The following is a 23698-nucleotide window of genomic DNA, read 5'->3' on the forward strand; positions in this document are numbered from 1 at the left end:
CTTGGCATTCATGTTGGTGTTATTTAGACATGTACCACACACCTAGACCAAAGCAGACGAACCCACCCCATAGCAATGACACTCCTTGATGGCAAGATTCAGCCTGACACAGACGCACACACACACACAAAAATGGTTTAGGAACAACTCAAAAAACATGAAAAACAGCAACAAGGTGTTGACCAAAGGCCCCCACTAACAACATTCTGTTGCCATAAACCACAGGACGTAAGGTCATAATTTCATGGCTGATGGGAGTATATAAACTATACAAATATTTCAAACGGTGTTTATGTGGTTCCCACTAAACTATAGTGAGCTTCTTGGTAGGCCACACCTCTGTGACCTCTGTGGCAGGACTCTTTTATTGTTGGTGGCTTTCTGAGAAAAGACACAATATAAACATGTGAATGACTCATGCATGCTAAAAAAAAGTTACTTTGTTAGTGGTTTTTATTAAAGGACAGGACCAAACATGGATAGAGTGCGTCGATTGTGCCGAGAAGGTGTCCAGTGACATTTTTTAGATCAAAACTCTGAATCAATCTGGAGAGAAACCGGAGAGTATGAGTCAGTGGGTTCATGGACGGCTCAGCTTTTCTTAGATACCAGTAAGTTAGGGCTCCAAGTTAAAAAGGGTTGGCTGACGAGTGCAAACACACTGTTTGTACGTAGCCTTGGTGGCTCTTCTTGGAAATCGTATGTATCGTTTTATGGCCCAGTTGAAGAACTGAAGAAAAAATGTAATTATTAAGGCTATAGCCATGACCCATGAGAGCAGTACCATGTACTTCGGAGGGGCTGGAGAGAGTGTTTGTATGTCTTTTAGACATTGATGTTTTTATTCTTTCTTCCTGTTGCTGTTTGTGTTTATTTTACATGGACTGGTCGGAGCGTGAAATAAAAATTGAAAAAGTATTTACACATGGCTACAATGCAGCAAAGTGAGCTCAGATCTGAGATTGAGACTTATTTCAAATAAGAAATCTTTTCCTTACAAACCTCGGGTCTAAAGTTTGAAAGAAGTGCGCTTCTTTCAGACGGGAAGTGAGGGGGATAATTCAATTCAGTCTTAATATCTCTGCGTCTGCTGCTTCCATTTTTAGAATGTTCTTTTTTAATCTTTGCTTCTTGTGAACCCCTTTACTTTCTACATACTGCAAGCATTGTAACTTCATGGTGCATTTTTACAAAACCTCAAAATAAGCATTCACTTTACAGTCTGGTCTGCAGACAAACAATGTTTTTTAAGGTTTTTTTTTTTTTTCTAAGAATGAAACCTGTTCTTGGTTTCTGTTTACTTTCTGTTCTTGGCTACTTCATTATTCACAGCGTGCAGCGTGAGTGACAAAGACGACTCTCTTCTCTGCTGCAGCACCTGTTATCAAGGGTTAACACTTGAAAGTACAGAGGAGGAGAAGTTGAGAAAAACAAGAACACAGAACAGAAAACATATGGGTGGCCCAGATAGGAGGCAGAGATGCAAATGCACCTCCGGTGTAAGGAGCGGGGGAACAGATAAAGAAAGACGTGCGGCGCGAGGGAAAAGGTGAGGCCGAGGAGTTGACACGGGCACGTGGGAATAAACTGACAGAGAGAGACAGGAGAAAAAGACAGTTTGAGGAACAAGGGAGGAAAGCGGGTCTCGAGAGTTGACAAGGTTATCCGACAGCGTGTGCGCCAACAGTTCCCTCTGAAAAAGAACGCCCCGTGTAAATGTCAACACAGCCCGGGGCAGTCGGCGAGGATGTGCGCGGAATGAGATATGCAGTCGAGAGATATGAGAGGGACGCGGGCTGAGGCGGGGTCATTTACGTTCATCAGCGGATGGCATTAATACAGCAGCAGAGACTGAACAATCTCAATCACGGGAAGAGCTATTAATAGGGACAAGTGAATGTTACAAGATACATAACTGTGGAAAACAAATATTTCACCTCAAGCTCTACTGGGAATCATTTTCTTTCTGTTGTTTGGTGCATCACAGTGTGAGTGTAATTTATTTATATGAAACATAGCAAGTGATACAAAATGAGTGAATTTAAAATATGATCTTCCACTAGAGTCAGTCAGCTAAAGGTTTTAAACTCAGAGCAGGCTGTTTAGCACCCCCTACAGGACATTCTGTGTTACTGCATTTCAACAAACAGCATGAGCTGCAGATGCAAATAGAGCCTTTATTGCCGAAACTGAAACCGGCAATTGGGGAGGCAAATGAGGCTGCCACAGAGATATCTTGAACTCATCATTAATTTAAAAAGAAAAAGATGTAATTTAACTTCGAATTAAATTAATGGCTGAAATCAGATTTATCCCGAGCCTCATCAATGGGTGATGTATGGAAGGATTGATGATTTGATGCCTCCCCTGGACATGAGTTTATCTTTAATTATCTTTCTAAGGACTGACAAGGTTTATGTAAGATGAATAGTCCTATCTTCTGTATGTGCCTCACTTGTGGCCTCTTTATCAGCGCTGTCAGGAGGTGACAGATAACCTCCGTGAGTGGTGTTTAATAGGATTTCAATACACAGTCGGCAGGAGTGGCTTGTGTGTGTGTGTGTGTGTATGTGTGTGTTTTTTAAAGACACTAGGTATTTTTGCACAAAAATGTCAACAAGATGACAGATAAATGTCGGATCGTCCCTGCCCTCATGTAAAAGCTTAAACTTGGTGAGATATGACTACAGCAAACTCAGAATTATTGTGAAATATTCACCTTTTTAATTTAGAAATGTAATAAACACAACAAACGTGAAACTAGATGTAGAACTACAACTTACAATACGATACAGTTAACTGACCATAAAATTACATTTATATGTATTCAATCGTTCAGTTGGCTATAAATATTGCAAACCTAAATAAGGCATTAAACATCTGTCCTTTTTAATCTCAATCACAACATGTTTAAAATATAGTTTGAAGTCATTCATTAAAGTACTGTGTATTCCCCAAAGTATAATGTCGTTTAAAAGAATATCTACATGATGCAGCAGAGTAAGAAGGCTCCGATAGATATACAAGAAGAAAAATTTCCAAAGAGGTTATTTTTTTTCTCTGTTTTGATGTCACAGCAGCAGCTCTAGGTTTACAGACAAGATTGGAGACAAATTGCTGCATCAGATAAAAAAAAAAAAAAAAAACTTTCAAAAGCTCTTTTATGTCTGGTAAAAAAAAAAAAAAAAAAGTCAGTGGTACACCGATGTTGATTTCATCAGCTCTGGTTATGATCCCCATTAGACTAAGACAGTGTCATTACTTAAATTTGCACGGTAAATGAATGCTTCTGTACAAAGCACAGTGAGCGGTCAACAAACCTAGCGGAGAGTAAAGTGAGGATGTGGTACAGTAGGCGGTCGCAGGAAGACATGTTTTTAGGCGTACAGAGGCTGGTAGCCACTCCTCCGGCTGCCACTTCTACACGTGATCACACAAACGCTCAGCATCCCAAAGAACTGCAATGAGAGAACGCCAAAGGTCAGGAAACAGAAGATTGATTTTCCGAGGAAGCATGTGAACAGATTAGTTCTAGGATGAAATGTTAAGCGTCGCCCTGAATCCTGTGTTAGGGTCGGGTCAGATAAGACGCAAGAGCCACAAAAAGTACTCCAGAAGGCGATCAGGAGGTCATTCGATTCAGATATTTTCCCCTCATGATGCTATCGCCTAGTTTAGCTTTCTTAGAAAAGTCATTTTGAATCACATAATCAAATAAGCGTAGTGTATAAATGTTGAAAATTGTTGTCAGGATGCCACACTGACCCCTTTCTGTTTCCAGTAGTGACTCTGAACAAAACTGCCATTGTACATTAACATGAGCAGATTTTCGTGTTTGCGGAGATTGAGTTTATCCACTCAGCATCGCCAACACAGCGAAGTGTAATGTGTGGTATGATGTGTAAGCACGGCATTACTTCAGACCTCCACGCCATCTGTTGCGGCGACTAACGAGAGCACGTCTCTCTGCACACTGCGAACATTGATGTACAGTAATGCTCGTTTAGCGCATTTAGCTTCACGTGACCCACTCACCTTGACGATGGCAAAGCCGAGAACGACCAGCATGGCATAAGTCAACACGTCATGTATGAGCTTCTGCAGTTTCCCCTGACAACCCTAAAATGCACGCACAGAGAGCACACACACATATTACAACATAATAAATCACAGTAAAGAGTCAGCAGAAGAATCTCACTGAACTGTGGCGCTTTTCCGTTTTTTCATTGCGGGGGAAGTTTTGCAGCATTTATTTGTTCAAGCAATAAAAGCATTTTACAACTTAACTTTTTATCTTAACAGCTTAACTTTGTGTCTCAAGCAACATAAAGCGATGCTTGTTTGAAGGTCTAATATTTGTATTGGTTGTTCCAGTTATTTGGTTTGCTACTTCAACATGATGCAATGTCAATATTTTTTTTTAACATATAGTTTCTGTTATCTTACGTTATTCTGTTTTATTTGTTGTATTTTTGCACTGTTGTTCTCTGCCGCTGTAACACCTTAATTTCCCCAAGGGATAAATAAAGTCCTGTCCTGTATTATCTTATCGTACAACATCAAGAGTGACTAACATAGGGCAAAGTCTTAAACTAGCATGATAGAAAAGCCATAGAAGACAGCCATAGAAAATAGGCTAATATCTGAGGCCCAGTTTTTATTTGATAAAAACTTCTGTGTAACTTACCCTCTGGTAAATTAGGTCTAGTTGGGCCAGGCTGCCAGTACACCCGGTCGTGTTCTTACAGCAGGACGCAGGCACAGAGGTGTTGTGGCTGGTGTACCAGGTAGTGTTGAACCAGCTGGTGTAGTTGCTGACACCACAGCACTTCAACTGCACAAACAGAATCGTGATAAGAAATGAGGACAAAGGAGTGGTAACGTTGGACTCTAGGATAAGAGAGTTATGGAAACATGACCCGCTGACACGGTCATGGATTTGCATGCACAAATGAGTGAGCTACAGCACTGGGGGACATTTGTCCTCACTCTCAATTTTCAAAGCTTACGTCACAGAAAATTTCCTACACGACAGACAAGAGTAGATTTGGGGATTTTTGGGGGGCCTGTACTGTGGGCGGAGAGGGTGGGGGTTTGTTTAGTGGAGGTCTTTTGGGTTGTTGACGAAAATTAAAAAGCAAACTGAAAGAGGAGGAAATGAAACCAAGCAGGTGAGAGGGAACGCGAGCAAAGCAGAAGTGGACGTTTGTGAATGTGACGCCGAGAAACCGAATCTATTTACGCAGCAGAATATAACACCGACCTCCCGCTGCAGCACGTCCACAGCCGAGGTCTCGGGGTCCTGTCCATACTTTAAGAAGACGTCATTCATAGATTTGCCCAGGTCTCCATTTATCTGGAGAGACACGAGAATGTAGCGAACTCACAGTTAGAACACAAGTTTTCCAGAGAAATATTTAAAATGCATGATAAAATATAGATTATTGCTTAAAAATCGATCTGTGACTCACCTTTCCTTGGTAGATGAAGCTAAACACCAAAGCAGCCACTTCAGCAGCAAAGATCACCATGATGATGAGGAAGAACTGGATGGGAAGTGAAATACAGCATTTTAAAGCCACGGCAAAGTGCACGAGGTGATGAACTGCCGAACTACTGCAGCAACCGAAACAATAAAGGTTTGCACTCTCATTTTCACCCTCAGACTCTCCAGATATGTACACAAATATCTAAGAACTCTCTCTTTCTCGATCTCACACACACAGACACAAACACACACTTACAAAGCTGAGGCCGAACTTGGACTCGCGGATGGTGGCGCAGCATCCCACGGTACCGAAGATGAACATCACGACGCTGATGCCGATGATGATGACCGCTGGGACCAGCGTCTGCTTGTCCTGAAGGAAACTGCCAAAGTTGTTGTAGCTCTGGATTATGTAGGCGCCGACGTAGGCCAACGCCGCTCCTGCAGCCTGCGGGAGGAAGAGAAAACACATTTACTGTAAGTGTATATTCACGGCAGGGAAGTTAGCCGAGAAGTGGTGGGAATTAAAAATGTAACATGCATGCGCACAGATCGGCCTGTAACATTATATACTAGTAAAAAAAACAAAAAAAAAACAGCAATGAATGAGGATTCCACTCAAATGAACACAGGTGAAAGGTATGTACGCATAGGGGCACGTCAGGACAGGAAATCCAAGCAAATATATGAGGTATAAAAAAAAAGAAAGGATAGAGACAGCAGGCGTAGCTACAACTTCTTTAACTGGGGCACACTCATCTACTGTAACTTGGTTAAAAACTCATCAATGCCAATTCAAGAAGTCGATATAGGTCAGAATGTTCCTGAAGCTTAACAAAGCCACTTACTGCAGGGACACAGACGTTGATGTTTACCTCTCCGTGTCATGCCCCTATTGTTTCCACTGAACAGCTGTTATTTTCTCATTGACAAATACGGATGTTAAATCTGGCCTTTGTCCTTTCAACAAGATGCTGCAAACACGCGAGAACGCACTGCATTATTATAATTCTTCCATTTAATACATCTAGAAAGGTATTTAGACACAGAGGCCTTCAACTATTAACGCCGTCAATTATAAAGCGAGAACAAGGACGTTGATAAGACGCAGCAGATCGAGCATAACAAGATCTGCTTTCACTTCATTATCTCCTATGATCTCATGTGATTAACACAGATTGTCCCGGCAGACTCGAAGAGAGATTAGGCATCAAGTCACACCATCGTCATGGCCTTTCTACGAGTCATGCTTCCCGAGTGAGATCATCAGTCATGAGACTCCACGCACAAGGGCCAAGTCCGTGCGTGCACAGAAATGGCTGAAATTACAGTTCCGAAATGATTTCCTCATTTCTTTGGAAAATAACAGGTTTGTCCCTGGCATCCTCCGAGCCTGTTTAACCACGTGTTACCCAACCCTTCCAAGAAATCTATAAAGTTAAGAAAACAATGCCTCTGAAGTATATATCTTGTTAACAGCACTCCTGACTTCCCTTTGCACTTTGGCTTGCATTGTATCGGGACTCAAACTCCAGTCTGTTATCAATGAAGCCCAAACAAAAAGTGAAATTAATTGTTAAGCTCTGTATGTAAATACGTTGATCAGGCATAACATTATGACCACCTTTCTATTATTGTGTAGGTCTATTATTGTGAAAAACAGATGTGACTCATCAGAGAATGGACAGAGGGCGTCCTCTGGTGTCATAATGTTGTTAGTGGGGGGTTGAGGGGAGGGGTCTCTGTGGATCAGGCTCGTTCCAGTGCATCCCACGGATACTTGATCAGTTTGGGATCTGGTGAATTTGGAGGCCAGGTCAACACCTTGTGTTGTTTTCCTCATTTTTTTTAGTTGGTCCTAAGCAGTTTTTATGTGTTTTACTTCCTGCTGGACGGATGATGGATGAACGAGAGACATTCTCAGTATTACTTCCCCTATAATTGATGTGCTTTGTTCGCTTGTGTTTGTTAGACCGCAAAAAGCACACATGCTCACATAAGAACAATCATTCATGCTGCACTCCAGCCTCATGACTCACTTCTCTTAATCACTCCCCAGTCACGGGATCGCAAGGGGTTTGCTGCCCCCCCAATAATCTGTCCAGAAACTCTGATCTTGTGCCTCTGAAGCAGCACAAAGAGGCTTACACAAGGTATAGCATCCACGCATGGTGGCACCTCTCTGGAATGTGAGAAACCTCTCAGGCAGTTTTCGTTCCCAGGATTTGTGGGGATGATTTTACCCCTGAGGGACTCGTGCCGTGTATCTATTTTCTAGAAAATAAAGCCGCCATGACATTTCAGCTCATGTGCTTTTGAGCATTCGGAGAATATTAATCTTTTCTACTCTTGATTGTCTTTCCACTTTGTTAAGCTGCTCACCTCATAACCGCGGCCATTTATTGAAATCCTTTAGAAGTATCTGAAATTCAATACTAATGAAAGATCGTGAAATGTGGGGACGTTTCCCTCGGGCTTCAAGAAAATGTGGCAATCTAATGCACACAGACCCTTGGCCTGATAAATCAGTCACACAGTCAAAGGTAGCCACTCACTATTTGACTGTAATGCTACGCTTGTTCAGTCGTACGTCTGCCGGCTAAACAACATTGTTCAGAAGCAGTCAGCAGACAGGATGGACTGCCCAACCGAGGTGACGCTGTTGGAAAACAAATCCACAACTGGATGATTTTTGTGGTCGAAACATGAAGTGAAAGTGTCTGATTTTTACTGGCGTGCAGCTAAAAAACTTTCCGTGTGTTCCGCCTGTCATGCCGAGCTACAGGGAAGCAAGAAAACACTTTGAAACATAATGAGGGGGAGTGGAAAACAATAAAGTCTAAACACATAAAAACAACTCTTTCGCTCTGAATGATTTAATAAAGGGAAAGTAAATGAAGCATTAAATTGGGAAGAAGACAAATGAAGGAAAGAAAAAAAAAGAAAAAAACTTGATGTGGTTATTAAAATTACAGCAATGAACTGTGTTCTCCATTGAAAATAACACAAACACAAGTCTGTTCCATCTCACAGTAATCTAATTACATCAGACGCAGGCAGGCGGGGAGGTTTACTCGCTCCCTTCAAAACTCTTCTTTCTTTTCTCTTTCTTTTACTCTTGAGGACACAGAGGAGGCCAAATGGGCAGAGACTGGTTTGATTATTCCATAAACCAACAATACATAAATCCATACTTTGCTCTGATACAAAGCCAGCTCTGACCTGCTCAGACACACAGTGGGCCAGGGTTCAACCCAGGTGCTTGGCTGTGTTACAGCAAAGTCTGATAGGTCAGACTTCCCCTGACTCCAGTTAAACTCAGATTCAAGTAAATCGAGAAATGAACTCATAGCCTTCCGATAACTCGCTTGCGTCTTTCCCTCCCCCTCTCAGGAACTGCGCAGATATGAGTTATACATTATAGAAAGTAATGCACTATGTAGCAACTATGAACCCACCAGAATAAAACTGGGCCATAGCTGTGGAGATGCTAATCAAGTGAGATTTGTTGGATGTAACAATTAAAAGCACAAAGACAGCGAAATAATTATCGATAATTTCGAAAACAGAGAGAGGAAGTGGCGCTTTCATCGCCCCCCCGCCCTCCAACCTACAGTGCCATCAGTTCAAATCCCTGCAGGTGGAGAAATAACAGCGCGACTCACCCAGAATATCAAGCTGAGGAAGAGGAGGATGGTCTTGGATGTGGCGATTCCGCAATCCATGTTGCCTGGTAGCGCTTCGGGCTGCGGAGATGGACGGGGAGACTGTGGAGAGGCAGTGGTACAGTTTTTATAACGCAGAGAGCCGAGCTGCTTCTCCTGCTGCTTTGGTCACAAGTTTTGCTCACACTGCTTGCCTGCAGTGACTCTGATCACATGGTCACATGCTTAGGGGTGGAGAGTAGAGAGCAATGCTGCGGAGCAGGTCCCGGAGGCCCATCCGCCTCTCCTTTCACTGCAACCCCCCTGCTGGACGGTTCCATCACATCCCTCACACTGGAAACCCTTGAGGTATCAAAAATGAGAAGTTAAACTGCAGCCGGAATATTATTCTTTAGTTTGTTTTTACTATAACACGCTTTGAAGAAGTTTTTGATACTAACTAGAACATAAAATTCTAAATTTCTCCACTTTGCCTCTCATTTACTACGCTCCCCCTCTCTGATGGTCTTATTCTAACATATGTGTATTCATGGCACAACAGAGCCATTTCACGGAATTGTGAGGTCAGTCTGTTATGCGTTAAGTTCATAGAGTCACTTTTATGCTCCCCAAGTCAGAGGCCTTTATGATTCTGGTTTCCCCTTGGCGACTAAAAGTGATTCCAGTGAACTTCGCTGCCTTAAACCAGGTTCTGTTACTTCAGTGGGGCGGTTGGAGGCCTTCTATCTGCTGAAGTAAATGGCTCAGTCATATCACATTGTACCTGCAGATAGGCTCTGGTGATTTAATCCACTCATCTATTGTGAAGGTATGGGGGAACACTAAACATGGGTTCAGCTGACATGGCTAAAGCCTCCAACTTTTTAAAGCGACCAAAAAAGAGTTCCTTTTTTATATATTTTTTTTCTGCCAGGAAATAAAAGTGACTATGAAAAAACTACAGTGAAACCCAAACAAGAGAGAGCAGACCTAATCTAACAGTCATAGCGGATAAAGATAAAGAGGAATGCATTTGAAATGGTGTTACTGGGTCCAAGTTCCAAAATATTATTACAACCTACCTGATTCAAAGTCCAGTGTGATGGAATGAAATATTTTGCACATACACCCCCGCTACGGGAGTGGTCAACCAATAAAGATCACTCCAAAAGCGTGGCCATGTGCACAGCCGGACCTAAGCATAGGCAGTGTAGGCAAACGCTAAGGGCCCCGTGGATCCATAGGGGGCGCATTGAGGATAAGTTTTTTTTTTTTATATTAACAACCTACTCCTAATATTACTTTAGACACTATTATTTTGTATTATTACCAGAGCCCACTACAACTTATCTAAAGCATATTGATCAAACGTTGGTTGTTGTATCTCTGTGCGCAGCTCAGTTTAATGAGCGTCCAGCCACCAGCGCACCAGTGACGGCGCTAACACTATCCACAGTACTCGACCTTCTGGCCACAAAGAAGTTAAAGTCGTCATGTCTGTGAAGGAAAAACTTAATTATTATAGTATGTTAAACATGTCTCTTTGACCTAGAAATTTTTCGTGTTCCTTCCATAGACAAACAAGGTTAGCTAGACTGACTGTCGCCACAGATGGTGATAACCAGTGGTTGACCTCTTAATTATTTCACTACGAGTCATCTGAGTCTTCTGTGTCATTTCCTCATCATCATCTCAAATGTCCACAACAAACTGGCGTTATGAGCAAGATCTCAACAGAACAAGGACTGGTAAGTGCAAAATTTATTTCTTTTGCTAGTGCCACGTCTGCGTTTGACGAGATTCTTTGAAAGCCAAAGCTCTAGGTTGCTCGGGGAAGAAAGAGAAGAAAACAAGAGGAAGCAAAATAGGAAAAAACACTGAGGTAATCAATACGTGATGTTTTGTTCCTAGCCTGCTTAACTGGAGCAGAAAGTAGAGAGAGCATAACGTGACATGCAGCCAGTCGACTACTAGCTAAAGCTAGTTTACTAGTTTAGGATAACAGAGTGAACTTTGTCAATTGAATAACTAATAGCAGCAAGGGTTACCATCAGTGACTCACACCTCAAGGGAAGCTGGAAAGCATTTAGGTGTAGAAACAGCCTACACTTTTTGGTCTGTCCTGCTGCATAGACCACTGCCTGCCTATGTTTTTATTGACAAATAGACATCCAACATTACACAAGAACTGTAGTGTGAGTGAGTCAAATCTTATTACAGGCTGAATTTAATGCTGCCTCCAGGTAGCACATTCTTCCATTATGCATATTATAGTTTTTTTGAACAATTCTCTTATTTTGCAATATCTATATTTTGTTATATCTGCACTGGGCTCTGTTACATTTTATTGTGTGCAATAAGTATCTTATTTGTACTGTGATTAATTTTGTGTGAATTTTGCAGTCATTTTAACTGTGTTGTATTTTGTATTTTATGCTATTTATTGTTTATTGTTACTGCAGTTATATTTTTGTATTGTTTGATGTCTAAATATGAAATAAAGCGAAGGAAGTGAAATTGGGTCAGCTGTGTTGGTTGAATCCTATAATGACTTTTATCAATGAAATCAGAAGAAAATGACATATTGCATGGGGCATTTACTCAAACACAACTCGTGCAGTTGTTCAAAAAGCTACTGCTGTCCCATATGCAATCCAGTGGAATGTTAAAGGGTTGATTTATTTTATTTTTTGGTATTTTGTTGTATGTAACATGGAGTTGTATTTGCCCTTGTGTGCTGTAGAACAATGCTACATGGCGTATAATATACAGAGGTTTCTCTAATAAAGTTTTGTTTAATATAGTTAGTTTTTGTGCACTCAGTTCTGTCTGCACTGGTTTCATCAATATATTTTGTGCAATAGCTTATTGATGAGGTTGGGGGGTGCCACACATTCATTTCACCCAGGGTGCCAAAATGACTAGGGCCAGCCCTGGCAATGTGTGTGAATGTAAATATAAGATATTTCGGGGGGAAAGACTTGTCTTAAATCTCCTCCATTTGTAGATTTGAATTTTACCCCAATAACCTGAAACTCTTCTGAACAGATGGAGTCTAATTTGGCCTTGGAAATTGGAAACTGAACTTGTAGTTGCACCTCATGGATACTGTATGTATTATTGGCTAATTTTTAACTTGTGTGAAAATTAGCTGATGTTAAAAGCCATTTTATATTAAAATGTAGAGGTGTAAATACTTTTAAGTATCCCTGTGTAAGTATCCCTAAAAATCTAAATGTTATGTCTATTCTGATACTGACAGAAACAAAACTCACTCTGTTTTAATAATAATGTGTCTTTGCACTGTATATGTATATCTACATGTAAATTCAGGAGGCACTATCAGTGCACTACAGAAGGCCAGACTTTGCCAATCTTCTCCCTCACACATACACACACACACACACACAAACAAGTACACGTTATCTGTTATTAGAAAAGGGGGGTAAAATAGCGGGATATTGGACAAACAAGAGTCATAGTCTTTTATTCAAGTGCAAATATTAAAGTTATCTGACACTGTAGTCCTTGTGTCTGACAGTAATATGCATTTAATAAGAAATTAGATAATAATAATAAGAAGAAATTATGTGCACAAACAGAAGTTCTTTCTTTAAAAACAGCTCTACACATGAGTGTTTTGGGCCGTATAATAAATAATTACAGTAATATGCCGTTACTACTTTACATTCGACAGTTAATTTATTTATTCATCTAAAGGCGATGGTGTGGTAAAAGCTCATAATGGAACTAGAAAACTACTTAAGGGCATCATAAAACAAATAGAGCCATAGTTAATGGTTAAATAGGAAATAAACTATTTTTTAAACATTCATACTAAAAAAAAATCCACTCTCCAGTGAGTCTAAAAGAAATAATAAAAGAATAATAACTATAATCACTCTCCAAAAAAAAAAAAAAAAAAAAAAAAACCCGGGAGATTAATCTGAAATTCGTTTCTGGCCACCCCTTGCCACAAACTGATAATTCTTATTCTGGCTGAGATCCAGTTCCCTCCACACAGTGGCGACATATATCAGCCTTTATTTTAATTATGTAAGACATGATTACATTAAACTTATTTTTTTTCTGTTTATTACCTTTCTCCATCACATTCATACAACCTTCATTGCTTCTGTGCATCCAGGTATGTTAAAGCCACTCTGGTTGCCTCAGCACTGAGATAGAATGGAAATGTGTTTCTTTGGTGATCTTTAGATGAAATTATTGAGTACAAAACTGTGGAAATAAAGTAAAGTTTTGTGGCCACAATATCAGACACATTACTGCCTTTAGGTGCATTTAATTAGAAAACTGTGCCATTGATAGTTTGGGAGCTGTAACGCGTTAAAATGCCCAAAAGACACATCTTAAATGACATTCTGCCACTACCAGGTTGTATTCACGCAAAAAACTATAATATATGTGATGGATTTCTGCATAAAAAGTACATCTGTGGTCAGATAATATTATGCAGATTTTTATGAGGAGTGTTTTATGTGAAGATTTGACATTTAAAGCAGGGATTTTAGAGAATAATCCAGAGGAAGAAAACACAAACTTTATCAAGTTGGAGAGGGAAAGAAGAGGCGCGCTGTTCAGGCGGGGACTGCCTCTACACGGTTCTCATTGGGGTTTGATAAAGCCTGAGCCTGTGAGAGGCCAAGCAGAGATACCACTCTGTCCTCATCTGTCTGTGACCCTCACTGACTTCATCCTATCACAATGTCTTCTCCGGCAATTGCTTTGCCCTTGGCAACTCCAGCCAAATCTCCCAAAAAGAGAGCCAGGTCTCAGAAGAAGAAAACAGGTCCGTCTGTGTCAGACCTGATCTTGAAGGCTGTTTCTGCATCCACGGAGCGCGGCGGCATCTCCCTGGCGGCCCTGAAGAAGGCTCTGAAGGCTAGGGGATACGATGTGGTGAAGAACAAAGCCAGGCTCCTCGTCTCCATCAGGCGTTTGGTGGCCAACAAATCTCTGGTCCAGACCAAAGGCACCGGTGCTTCTGGGTCCTTCAAGATTAACAAAAAGCCTCCCACGCCACGAAAGAAGAAGGTGGTGAAAAAGAAGAAGGCTGGGGCGAAAAAGGTCAAGAGGGCCAGGAAATCTACAGGAGGAGCAACTCCAGCTGCCAAGAAGTCACCGAAAAAGAGGAAGGCAAAGAGTCCTAAGAAGGCCAAAAAAGCAGCTGCAACCAAGAAGCCCAAGAAGCCCAAGAGCCCCAAGAAGACCAAGCGCAAGGCTGTCAGGTCTACCAGGGCCAGGGCTACTGCCAAGAAGTGAATACTCTCACACTGAACACTAAACGTGGCCCAAAGGCGTTTCTGCCGGCCTTTGACTGTGTGGACTAAGAAAAAGCTGCATCTCAAATTCCGTATGCTTTTGCTGTTTTTAGTTTTTCTTGAGTTTGGAAATCGTGAACTTGCTGTATGTACACATGTTTCCTTCTCGCCTTCTGTCGTGGTCTGTTATGGACATTTGTTAGAAAAAATAAAACGATTTTGATTAACAGAGCGTGGTTTGTGAACGTATGTCGGATATAACTGCAGACAGCACTAAAGTGAGATGAAGACGATCATGTTGAGGTCAGCGTTTACATTTATCACTCATTTACATTTTCTAAAATCTAGTCTTGACATTCAACACCATGGCACATGCTGCCTTTGAGTTATTCACAGAAAAAAAATCAAGAATGCTTGGGGGTGGTGGGGGATGCTTTTATGCACAGGAACTAGGAAGTCCAGACGAGTACTTTTAATCCAAATATAATCCAAATATGTGTTTCTAGGGAACATAGATTGCAGATGTTTTTGTCTGCTCTGCTTGTGTCAAAACTATACTGATATCCAGAATGTCAGCTGGCCCAATGTGTTCATAAAACAGCAGCTGGCATCACAGCTGCTTGAAAATGCAGCTAATCATCACTGACAGTGAGACTTGATGGGCGTGACAAAACGACGTGGCCGTTGGTTTTCTTCTTATCTGTAGCAGAAGAAAAAACATGTCATGGTTTTATGGAGGCAATAGAGGAACTGATAACGATGCCCGACGGATGAATATAGAGAGTAGATACCACAGTGTGCAGCCTACTTAGTGAGAGTTCAGTTTTATTTTCTTTTTACAGGAAACAGAAGAGAAGAAAAAGCCACTGTCCCCATGAGCCAGTTTCATCAGCAATGTGGGTTTTGCTGCCACCTGCTGGCTGCATTCAAGAACCCACTAGTTCACTGGAGATGCAACCGATGAGCTTTGTTGAACGGAAATGTTCAACTCTTAACACTTAGTGTGTTGGATTGCATAAAGTCAAGATTAAATAATGAAATTAAACAGAAGAACATTTAAACAACATTTAAATTAAAATCAGAAGAAACTACATCTTTTGGAGCCAGGATGATATTGGAAGTCAGTCATATATGAATAAAGAACAGGCAAGTATCATTAAAATAAATGAATAAATAAATAAGACTCCGCTGTAACAGACTTCTGACCCCAGCATCATGTTCAGAATAACCAGAGCATTTGTTGGAAGAAGAAGACAACATACTTGCCAAATACTGTCCTGTGAAAGAAATGCTCAAATTCCTACTTGGAGAATCGATACAGTAATTTCCAAAAACTTTACTGCTCTTGGGGTTTATATTTATAACTGATTAACTGATGAAGTTCTTCATGCCATTACGTTTAATGCATCCTCCCTTCATCTTTCCTGGAAAGATCTTTTGCACAGTAGTGTAAGGTAACCACTCAATGTTTTTAGCTTTTTACATTGCATGTAATCAGAATCAGAATTACTTTATTGAACCCAGGGGGAAATTACTTTTCGTTACAGCTCCTACTCCAAGTGTACCAGTGTCAAGAACAAAGAGCAATGTAGGGAATAAGATTAAGTGAGGGTAAGTAGACAATTGTAGTAAGAGTACATACATTACACACATCAATGTAAAAAATATAAGCAATATATATCACAACATGTGATGTGATGTGACAAGCATAAGTGAACCTGTGTTCCGAGTTGCTGCTCTATAATAACACTGTATATGGGGTATTGCCCAGCAGGAAATTATTGCACAGAAATTATTGCAAATAGTGAGTCCAGAGTCCAATAGCACATAAGGAGATATGTACAAGTATATGAAAATAAAGTGGACATGAGTTATTGTACATTGTCAGTATGAATATGGTTATAAATATGGGTTATGCACACTCAGAGTGAGGAGTTGTACAGGCAGGAATGATATCCTGTGGCGCTCTGTAGTGCATCGTGGTGTGATCAGTCTGGTGCTCAAAAAGAACTCCTGTGTCTGACCGGCACGTCATGGAGTGGGTTCAGCTCATTGGCCAAGATGGCTTTCACTTTGTGAAGTATTCTCCTGTCTGACACCACGGTCAGAGGGTCAAGCTTCATTCCCACAACATCACTGGCCTTGCGTATCAGTCTGTTCAGTCTGTTGCTGTCCGCTACCCTCAGCCTGCTGCCCCAGCACGCAATAGCATAGAAGCACTGGCTACCACACACATTTCAAATAAATGGTGCTTTTTTGTGTGTGTGACCTGTGTGATAGATGCTACTATAATTGAATGCGTGTGCGAGCGTGAACTTGTTACTTTCTTTCTGAGCCACGTGATGATGTTTTGTTTTTTAACTGTTTTTCAGTGGTGTATTGTGGGACAGGGGCAGTTACTTAAATTTTGAACATATTGATTTAAACAATGACATTTACTGAAAAGAAAGAATGAGAAATAAAGGAAGAGGAAATAAACAGCTCGTTATTAAAAATGACACCCACCCTTATACTGTTATACATTTATGTTGAATTTCTCATAACCTGCAGTTTATTCCTATGCAGATTGTTTCTCTGTGCTTTTGTTGTTGGCCAAACATTCAGGTTGAGGTGTCATTGTTAGGTAGCCACTTAAATTTTCCAGGACATTTCCAGTGACATTATAACCACGAAACAACTGACAAGACAAAGTACCTTCCTTTTTTTAGACCACGCATAGTGAGCCTGCTTTCGCTTCCCTTTGATAATGGAACAGAGCAAATCAAGCTGGTGGTGGTCGACCATGTTTAAAGGAAGGTTAAGCTTTGCTTATTTCTTCGCACTCACCTGCTCTCTTGAAGGCACCCCAGTTCTCTTTATCTTATATGCTCATTTTGTTTGACACAAGCAATGGGCTGGATAAATAGGCAGGTTCTCATGGCTTCTTCATACTGGTCTTGTGTTCAACATTGAGACACACCACCTTTAAGTCACTAAAGTTGGAATTTCATAATTCTTTCATAATTATTCTAATTCAAATGAGTAAATTACAGGTTTAGGGCTCAGAACAGGTAAGCTTTCTGATATTGTCTTTTGTACACTCAATGGTCACTTTATTAGGTACACCTGTTCAATTGCTTGTTAACACAAATAGCTAACCAGCAAACCACGTGGCTGCTATTCAATGCATTTAGGCATGTAGAGGTGATCAAGACAACTTGCTGAAGTTCAAATCAAGCATCAGAATGGGGAAGAAAGGGGATTTAAGGGACTTTGAACGTGGTATGGTTGTTGGTACTAGATGGGCTGGTCTGAGTATTTCAGAAACTGCTGATCTACTGAAATTTTCACACACAACCATCTCTAAGGTTTACAGAGAATGGTCTGAAAAAGAGAAAATATCCAGTGAGCGGCAGCTGTGTGGATGAAAATGCCTTGTTGATGTGAGAGGTCAGAGGAGAATGAGCAGACTGGTTGGAGATGATAGAAAGGCAACCCAAGAGGGTCGTAGAGGCTATTAATTGTGGATAATACACCCTGGCGAGTGTAAGGTTTTATCTCATCGGAGACACTGAAGAAGAGACAGCCTGGAGGTTCCAATTGGGCTGCATTGGAAGCATTTCGGCATCAAGATGCAAGTCTTTGAGGTCACTTGCATGATCTCTGGATGAAAAGACTTTCATAACATCTCTGTTTGTTGCAATTTTATGCAGCCTCAGGTTTGATTCGAAGAGAACATTCTGAGTCCATAGGCAGGGACTTTAGACCATCATCCACATAGAAGTCGCGCATCACAAAGTGCTTCACATCGGGATCGACATGGACCTCGCTGACTTGAACAGACTGGTGCAGGCCAAGAATAGCAACTGCAGGCCTGGGGCAATTACCAAAGACGTGAACCCTCATGTGATACTCCACAGTGTCTATGGTGAGGTCATTGTCCTGAAACCATTGTTCCTGTCATCTTCAACTACCAAAAAACAGTAGAACATCTGTTCTATGTCAGCCCTAAAGACAATGGCTTTCCTTCTGAAGTGGATCACCATGCAATCACCTGAACAACACACTGCTTGGTGTTGTGATCCACTACACATCTTTTTTTTTTTAATCTTTTCGTAGTCCTTCATTCATTGTTTTCATTGTCAATTCATCCTGAATTAAAGGAGCCACTTGTTTGTCGTCTTTGGTCCGCTTAAACACAGTGCATCCCAGGTGGTCATTATCACAGCAAGACTTCTCCTCACAATATGTTGTGGAGTGATTGGTGATCTGGATATTGCTCTAGTTTTCCTTAATACAGAACACATTAGGGCATAAATCAAGTATGATCATTCAAGTTTTGGAGACATGGGATAAGGCACGTGAGTAGGATGACCTGTGTCATTTCTGGGTGTGAAATGCTGCACAAGAATGACCTGATTGCTGTTGAACTTAACTGTGTGGGAACAGCAGATATATCCATCTTCACAGATGTGTGGCTGCTGTGAGGCAAGGTGAGGTAGTTCAGAGCCAGTACTGATTTGGTCTTTGGGGAAAGGTTTGGCTTCAGGTAAGAGATGTGAACATGAAATGTTGCCTCTAGGGCTTGGCTCTGTTTTTACTGCGACATCATCACCACATAACTGGAATTCTGTCTGTCTTGTTTGGCTTAGTCAATAACATACCGTTCAGTGCGTAATGTGGGATATAATGGGGAACAATCAAAATTTGATTTGCAACTGTGCCTCACTATTCAATTCAGCAGCCGATTCCAGTGCTTCTGCCTCAGCAATGGCTGTAGCCATCTCCTTGTAATAATTAAGCATTTCCATAGACGCTTCCAGCTTAGCTTTTTCAAGCTTTCACTCATTTCATTCACTGTGCTATTTTGCCTGCTAGAAAGCCATGGTTTCACTGTGCTGCCCTCATCCATGCGTGCTGTGCATAACTTGGCAGTCAGATAAACACTTTCCTAACATCAAGACTCTGAAGACGGTTGTCCCTTTATCCACGCTGTGTTAACATACAAAGTCCACACTGGAAATATACCAGCTTAATCTTCAATATGAATTAATCCACTCGTTTTATTTTTAACTGCTTTCAACTATGACAGTATTTATGTATTTATTAGCTTTTTAACTTCAAATATCATATTTACTATGATAGAAAATAAGTTTAGTCATAAAAAATGGGATAAACACATAATGTAAAGGTTAAATCCTCAGACAGGAACTCGTGAGAACTTTTTTCTCAGTTCCTTCATGGCTTACTGGGTGTAGAGAGTACTTTTGGGAAACTATAACCTCACCACTGCTGGCCAAATAGCATGTTCCTGTTCATCATATGATAAACTGCGTAAGAGGAGGGGGAATTTGACAAGACCTTTATATATAGGCGTAGCAGTCCTCATTTCTGACAGCCATCATGAAGGGATCACTGATCTTCCTCTCCGTCTTTTATGTCTGCTCTTCAGTCCCTGTAAACCGCCCGACCAACTGGCTCCGACAATGTCGCGCCTCCACCAACCTCTCCATCACAGCCCTGGAAGTGCTGCCAGGCGGAGGATGGGACAACCTCCGCAACATGGACATGGGTCGAGTCATGAACATCAGTTTCTTCCAGTGCCAGACCACCGAAGACGGGCTCTACCTCATCCCTGACGAAGTGTTTGTCATCCCGCACAAGGAGACAGGTGTGGAGACCAGCTCAGAGGTTATCACTTCATGGATTAACCAGACAAGCTCTACGTCTGGATCCATAAATTCAGATACATCCTTCTTTTCGGTGCTGAATGCCAAATTTTCTACTGAGAACATGAGAATGAAGACCCACCAGGTCAAAGACTCTTCAACTACAACCAGAGTGAAGGTAAAGATTTCTGTTTGCAATGGTTTGGATGTAATGTAAAATATAGGCTTTGACTTTAATGGTCCAGAAGAGAGATTGCTTAGTCACAGTAGCTTAGTTGGACATAAAAAGCACAAGTAAAAAGAAAGATAAAATAAAACAGAAGCATTATCAGAATCACAGAATAATCATTAGGAACAAATTTGCAAAAATAGTGATCCAGTTGTTTGGACTATTGGATGGTATCAGTGGTATGGATCTTTTGACTGATATGTATATGAAAGTGTATATGAAAGAGATCAAGTGCAAAAATAATTTTGTCTATGTATAAGAATAGTGCTGCTCTGACATGTAATGCCTAACTTGGACATGTCAAAACTCTCTCTCTCTATATATATATACAAACACACACACACACACACACACACACACACACACACATATATATATATATACAGTACATAAATACACACAAATATATATACATATATAAATAAAAGATACATTTAATAATTTTATAATCCTTTCTTCCAAAAGGTTCGGAACTTCATCTACACAGTCAAGGCTTATCCAGACTTCACTTTGGACACACGCTTTGCCCAGCAAGTCAAAGAAATCGCTGACGCACTGGAAAACAACCAGACAAGGAACGCAGACTATCTGGCAGAGAAGATGGTGTTGGACTATGGAACTCATGTTATCACCACTGTCGATGCTGGGGCTCTTTTGGTAGAGGAAGACTACCTTCGGTCTTCATATATGTCACAGAGTGTGTTAGATAGTTCATCTGTCAAAGCATCAGCTGGCTTGAATTTTTTTGACAAACTCAAGTTTGACATAAGCAGTGAAAGGAGCCAAAAGAGCTCTTTACTTCAAACTTATCAGTCCAACATCCAGTACTCTCTCATTCAGAGTCATGGAGGCACATCTTTTTATCCGGGCATCGGCCTGCAGAAGTGGCAAGAAAGCACCCCCAACAACCTGGTTGCTATTGATCGTTCAGGAGTTCCCCTACACTACATTATCAACACAAACGCAATCCCTGATCTACCAGAACCTACAGTTAAAAAAGTGTCTCTTTCTGTGAGTCAAGCTATAGAGCGCTACTACAAGGTCAACACCCGCCCCGGCTGTGTTGACGTCAACTCCAAGAACTTCAACTTCCAGGCCAATGTTGATGATAACTCTTGTGAGGGCCCTGCTACAAACCTTAGTTTTGGTGGTGTCTACCAAGAGTGTGTTCAGCTCACCCAAGATGCAGGTCCAATTTGTGATGTCCTGGCCCAGAAAAATCCAGACACAGGCGACTTCTCCTGCCGTTCACCTTACTCTCCAACTCTACTGAGATCTGAAGTGAGACAGCAGGGTTACTCTACATATGATTGCTATGAGGAAAGCCATAGCTGCTGGCTTGTTCTCACTTGCCATAAACGCCGTTGTCAGGATAACTACCACGTACGTTCTGCACGCATCAACACCTACTGGTGCTCAGTAAACGGAGAAGCCCCACAGAATTCAGGGTTTCTTTTTGGAGGGATATACAGTCCCTCTCTCCAGAACCCCCTCACAAAAGCCAAAAGTTGCCCCCCAGACTTCATTGCACTGAAGTTTCTCTCAGATGGTCAAATGATCTGTGTTAGCAACGACTATGAGATGGGTACCAGAAACTCTGTACCTTTTGGAGGCCTCTTCAGCTGTCAGTCAAACAACCCTCTGGCAAAATATCAACACAGCTGCCCTCCCAAGTTCAGCCAGCACCTTGCTACTGTCAGTGATGGCTGTGAAATTCTTTACTGCGTCCAGTCGGGGTTGTTCACAGGTGGGCAGCTGCTGCCAATCCGTCTGCCTCCCTTCACTAAACCTCCACTCAGCATTAAGGCCACTGACACAGTTATGGTGATGACTGAAGGAGAGATGAACTGGGTTAGAGTGGGGAAGACAAAGGCATGGAAACTTGCTAAACCAGAGGAAATCAATGAAATTGTGCGGTCATTTAACCCACAAATGAGTCAGATGTCGAGTGGAGAAAAGGCAGGGGTAGTCTTTGGGGTAATAGGTATGATGCTGCTGGTCGTAGCGGCAGTAGTGTTGATGAAGAGGAGGAGGAGGCTGTCTGGATTTACGACACATAGAGGCTATGAGGAAATACGTAATGAGGCTGAAAGAGAGGCAGAGCAATCTGAGGCTTGAGGAAAAGAAGAAGAAAAAATGTTTATTTGTCTCCAGTTTGTAAATCATTAACTTGCTGTATGTACACGTTTGCTTCTCACCTTCTGTTGTGGTCTGTAACGGACATTTGTTGGTAATAAAATACCTTTTTTTTTTTTTTTTTAAATTAAAAGAGCGTGAACGCATGTTAAATATAACTGCAGACAGCACTTAACTGAGATGAACCCTATCGTGCTGAGGTCAGTGTTTACATTTATCACTCATTTCTATTTCCTAAAATCTAATCTTGACATTCAGCACCAACTACACTGTTTTGCCACATCCTGCCTTGAGTGATCCACACAACGATCAACAGAGCGCTTTTACACAGCTTTGTACTTTTGATCTAAATGTAATCCAAACATATTTCATACAGGTAAACATGTTTCTTGGGAACGTAGATTGCAGATGATGCGGCCGTTGGTTTTCTTCTGACCTGTAGCAGAAAAAAAATATGGCATGGTTTTATGAAGGCAATAGAGGAACTGATAACAATGCCTGACAGATGAATATAGACAGTAGATAACATAGTGTGCAGCCTAATTAGTAAGAGTCCAGTTATCCCCATGAGCCGGTTTAATCAGCAATATGATTTTTGCTGCCACCCGCTGGCTGCATTCAACAACCAACTAGTTCACTGAAGATGCAACCGACAAGCTTTTTTGAATGGAAATGTTCAACTCTTTTAACACTTAGTGTGTTTGACTGCATAAAGTCAAGATTAAATAATGAAATGAAACAGAAGAACATTTAAACGACATTTAAATTAAAATCAGAAAAACTACATCTTTTGGAGCCAAGATGACACTGGAAGCCAGTCACATATGAATAAAGAACAGGCAAGTACCATTAAAATAAATTAATAAATACATAAGACTCCGCTGTAACGGACTTTTGACCCCAGCATCATGTTCAGAATAACCAGAGCATTTGTTGGAAGAAGAAGACAACACACTTACCAAATACTGTCCGGTGAAAGAAATGCTCAAATTCCTATTTGGAGAATTTATACAGTAATTTCCAAAAACTTGTTTACTGCTCTTGGGGTTTATATTTCTAACTGATTAACTGGTGTAGTTCTTCATGCCGTTAAATGTATCCTCCCTTCACGTACCCTGGAAAATTCTCCTGCACAGTATTATAGGGTAACCACTCAATGTTTTTGGCTTTTACTTTTCATGTAATAACACACATTTCAAATAAATGGTACTTTTTATGTGTGACCTGTGTGATATATGCTACTATAATGGAATGTGTGTGCGACCGTGAAC

At 41.1% G+C, this 23698-nt stretch overlaps 3 protein-coding genes across 3 annotated transcripts; 2 read left to right on the forward strand and 1 right to left on the reverse strand.

Moving 5' to 3' along the window:
* Positions 1-2701: 2701 nt before the first annotated feature.
* On the reverse strand, positions 2702-9362 carry tspan36 (tetraspanin 36). Its single transcript, XM_047592504.1, has 7 exons — positions 9154-9362; positions 5745-5936; positions 5472-5546; positions 5264-5356; positions 4688-4834; positions 4036-4119; positions 2702-3458 (listed from the first exon to the last, which is right to left on the reverse strand). Exons 1-7 carry the CDS (start codon positions 9211-9213, stop codon positions 3378-3380), a joined length of 732 nt encoding a protein of 243 aa, XP_047448460.1. The 5' UTR covers positions 9214-9362; the 3' UTR covers positions 2702-3377.
* Positions 9363-13782: 4420 nt separating this feature from the next.
* On the forward strand, positions 13783-14635 carry LOC125012110 (protamine-like protein). The gene has a single exon (XM_047591795.1). It carries the CDS (start codon positions 13858-13860, stop codon positions 14413-14415), a length of 558 nt encoding a protein of 185 aa, XP_047447751.1. The 5' UTR covers positions 13783-13857; the 3' UTR covers positions 14416-14635.
* A 5148-nt stretch (positions 14636-19783) lies between these two features.
* On the forward strand, positions 19784-23650 carry LOC125012656 (macrophage-expressed gene 1 protein-like). The gene is made up of 2 exons (XM_047592732.1): positions 19784-20240; positions 20757-23650. Exons 1-2 carry the CDS (start codon positions 19797-19799, stop codon positions 22407-22409), a joined length of 2097 nt encoding a protein of 698 aa, XP_047448688.1. The 5' UTR covers positions 19784-19796; the 3' UTR covers positions 22410-23650.
* The last annotated feature ends 48 nt before the right edge of the window (positions 23651-23698 follow it).

Source organism: Mugil cephalus, chromosome 8 (genome assembly GCF_022458985.1).
Source record: "Mugil cephalus isolate CIBA_MC_2020 chromosome 8, CIBA_Mcephalus_1.1, whole genome shotgun sequence".
NCBI lineage: Eukaryota > Metazoa > Chordata > Actinopteri > Mugiliformes > Mugilidae > Mugil > Mugil cephalus.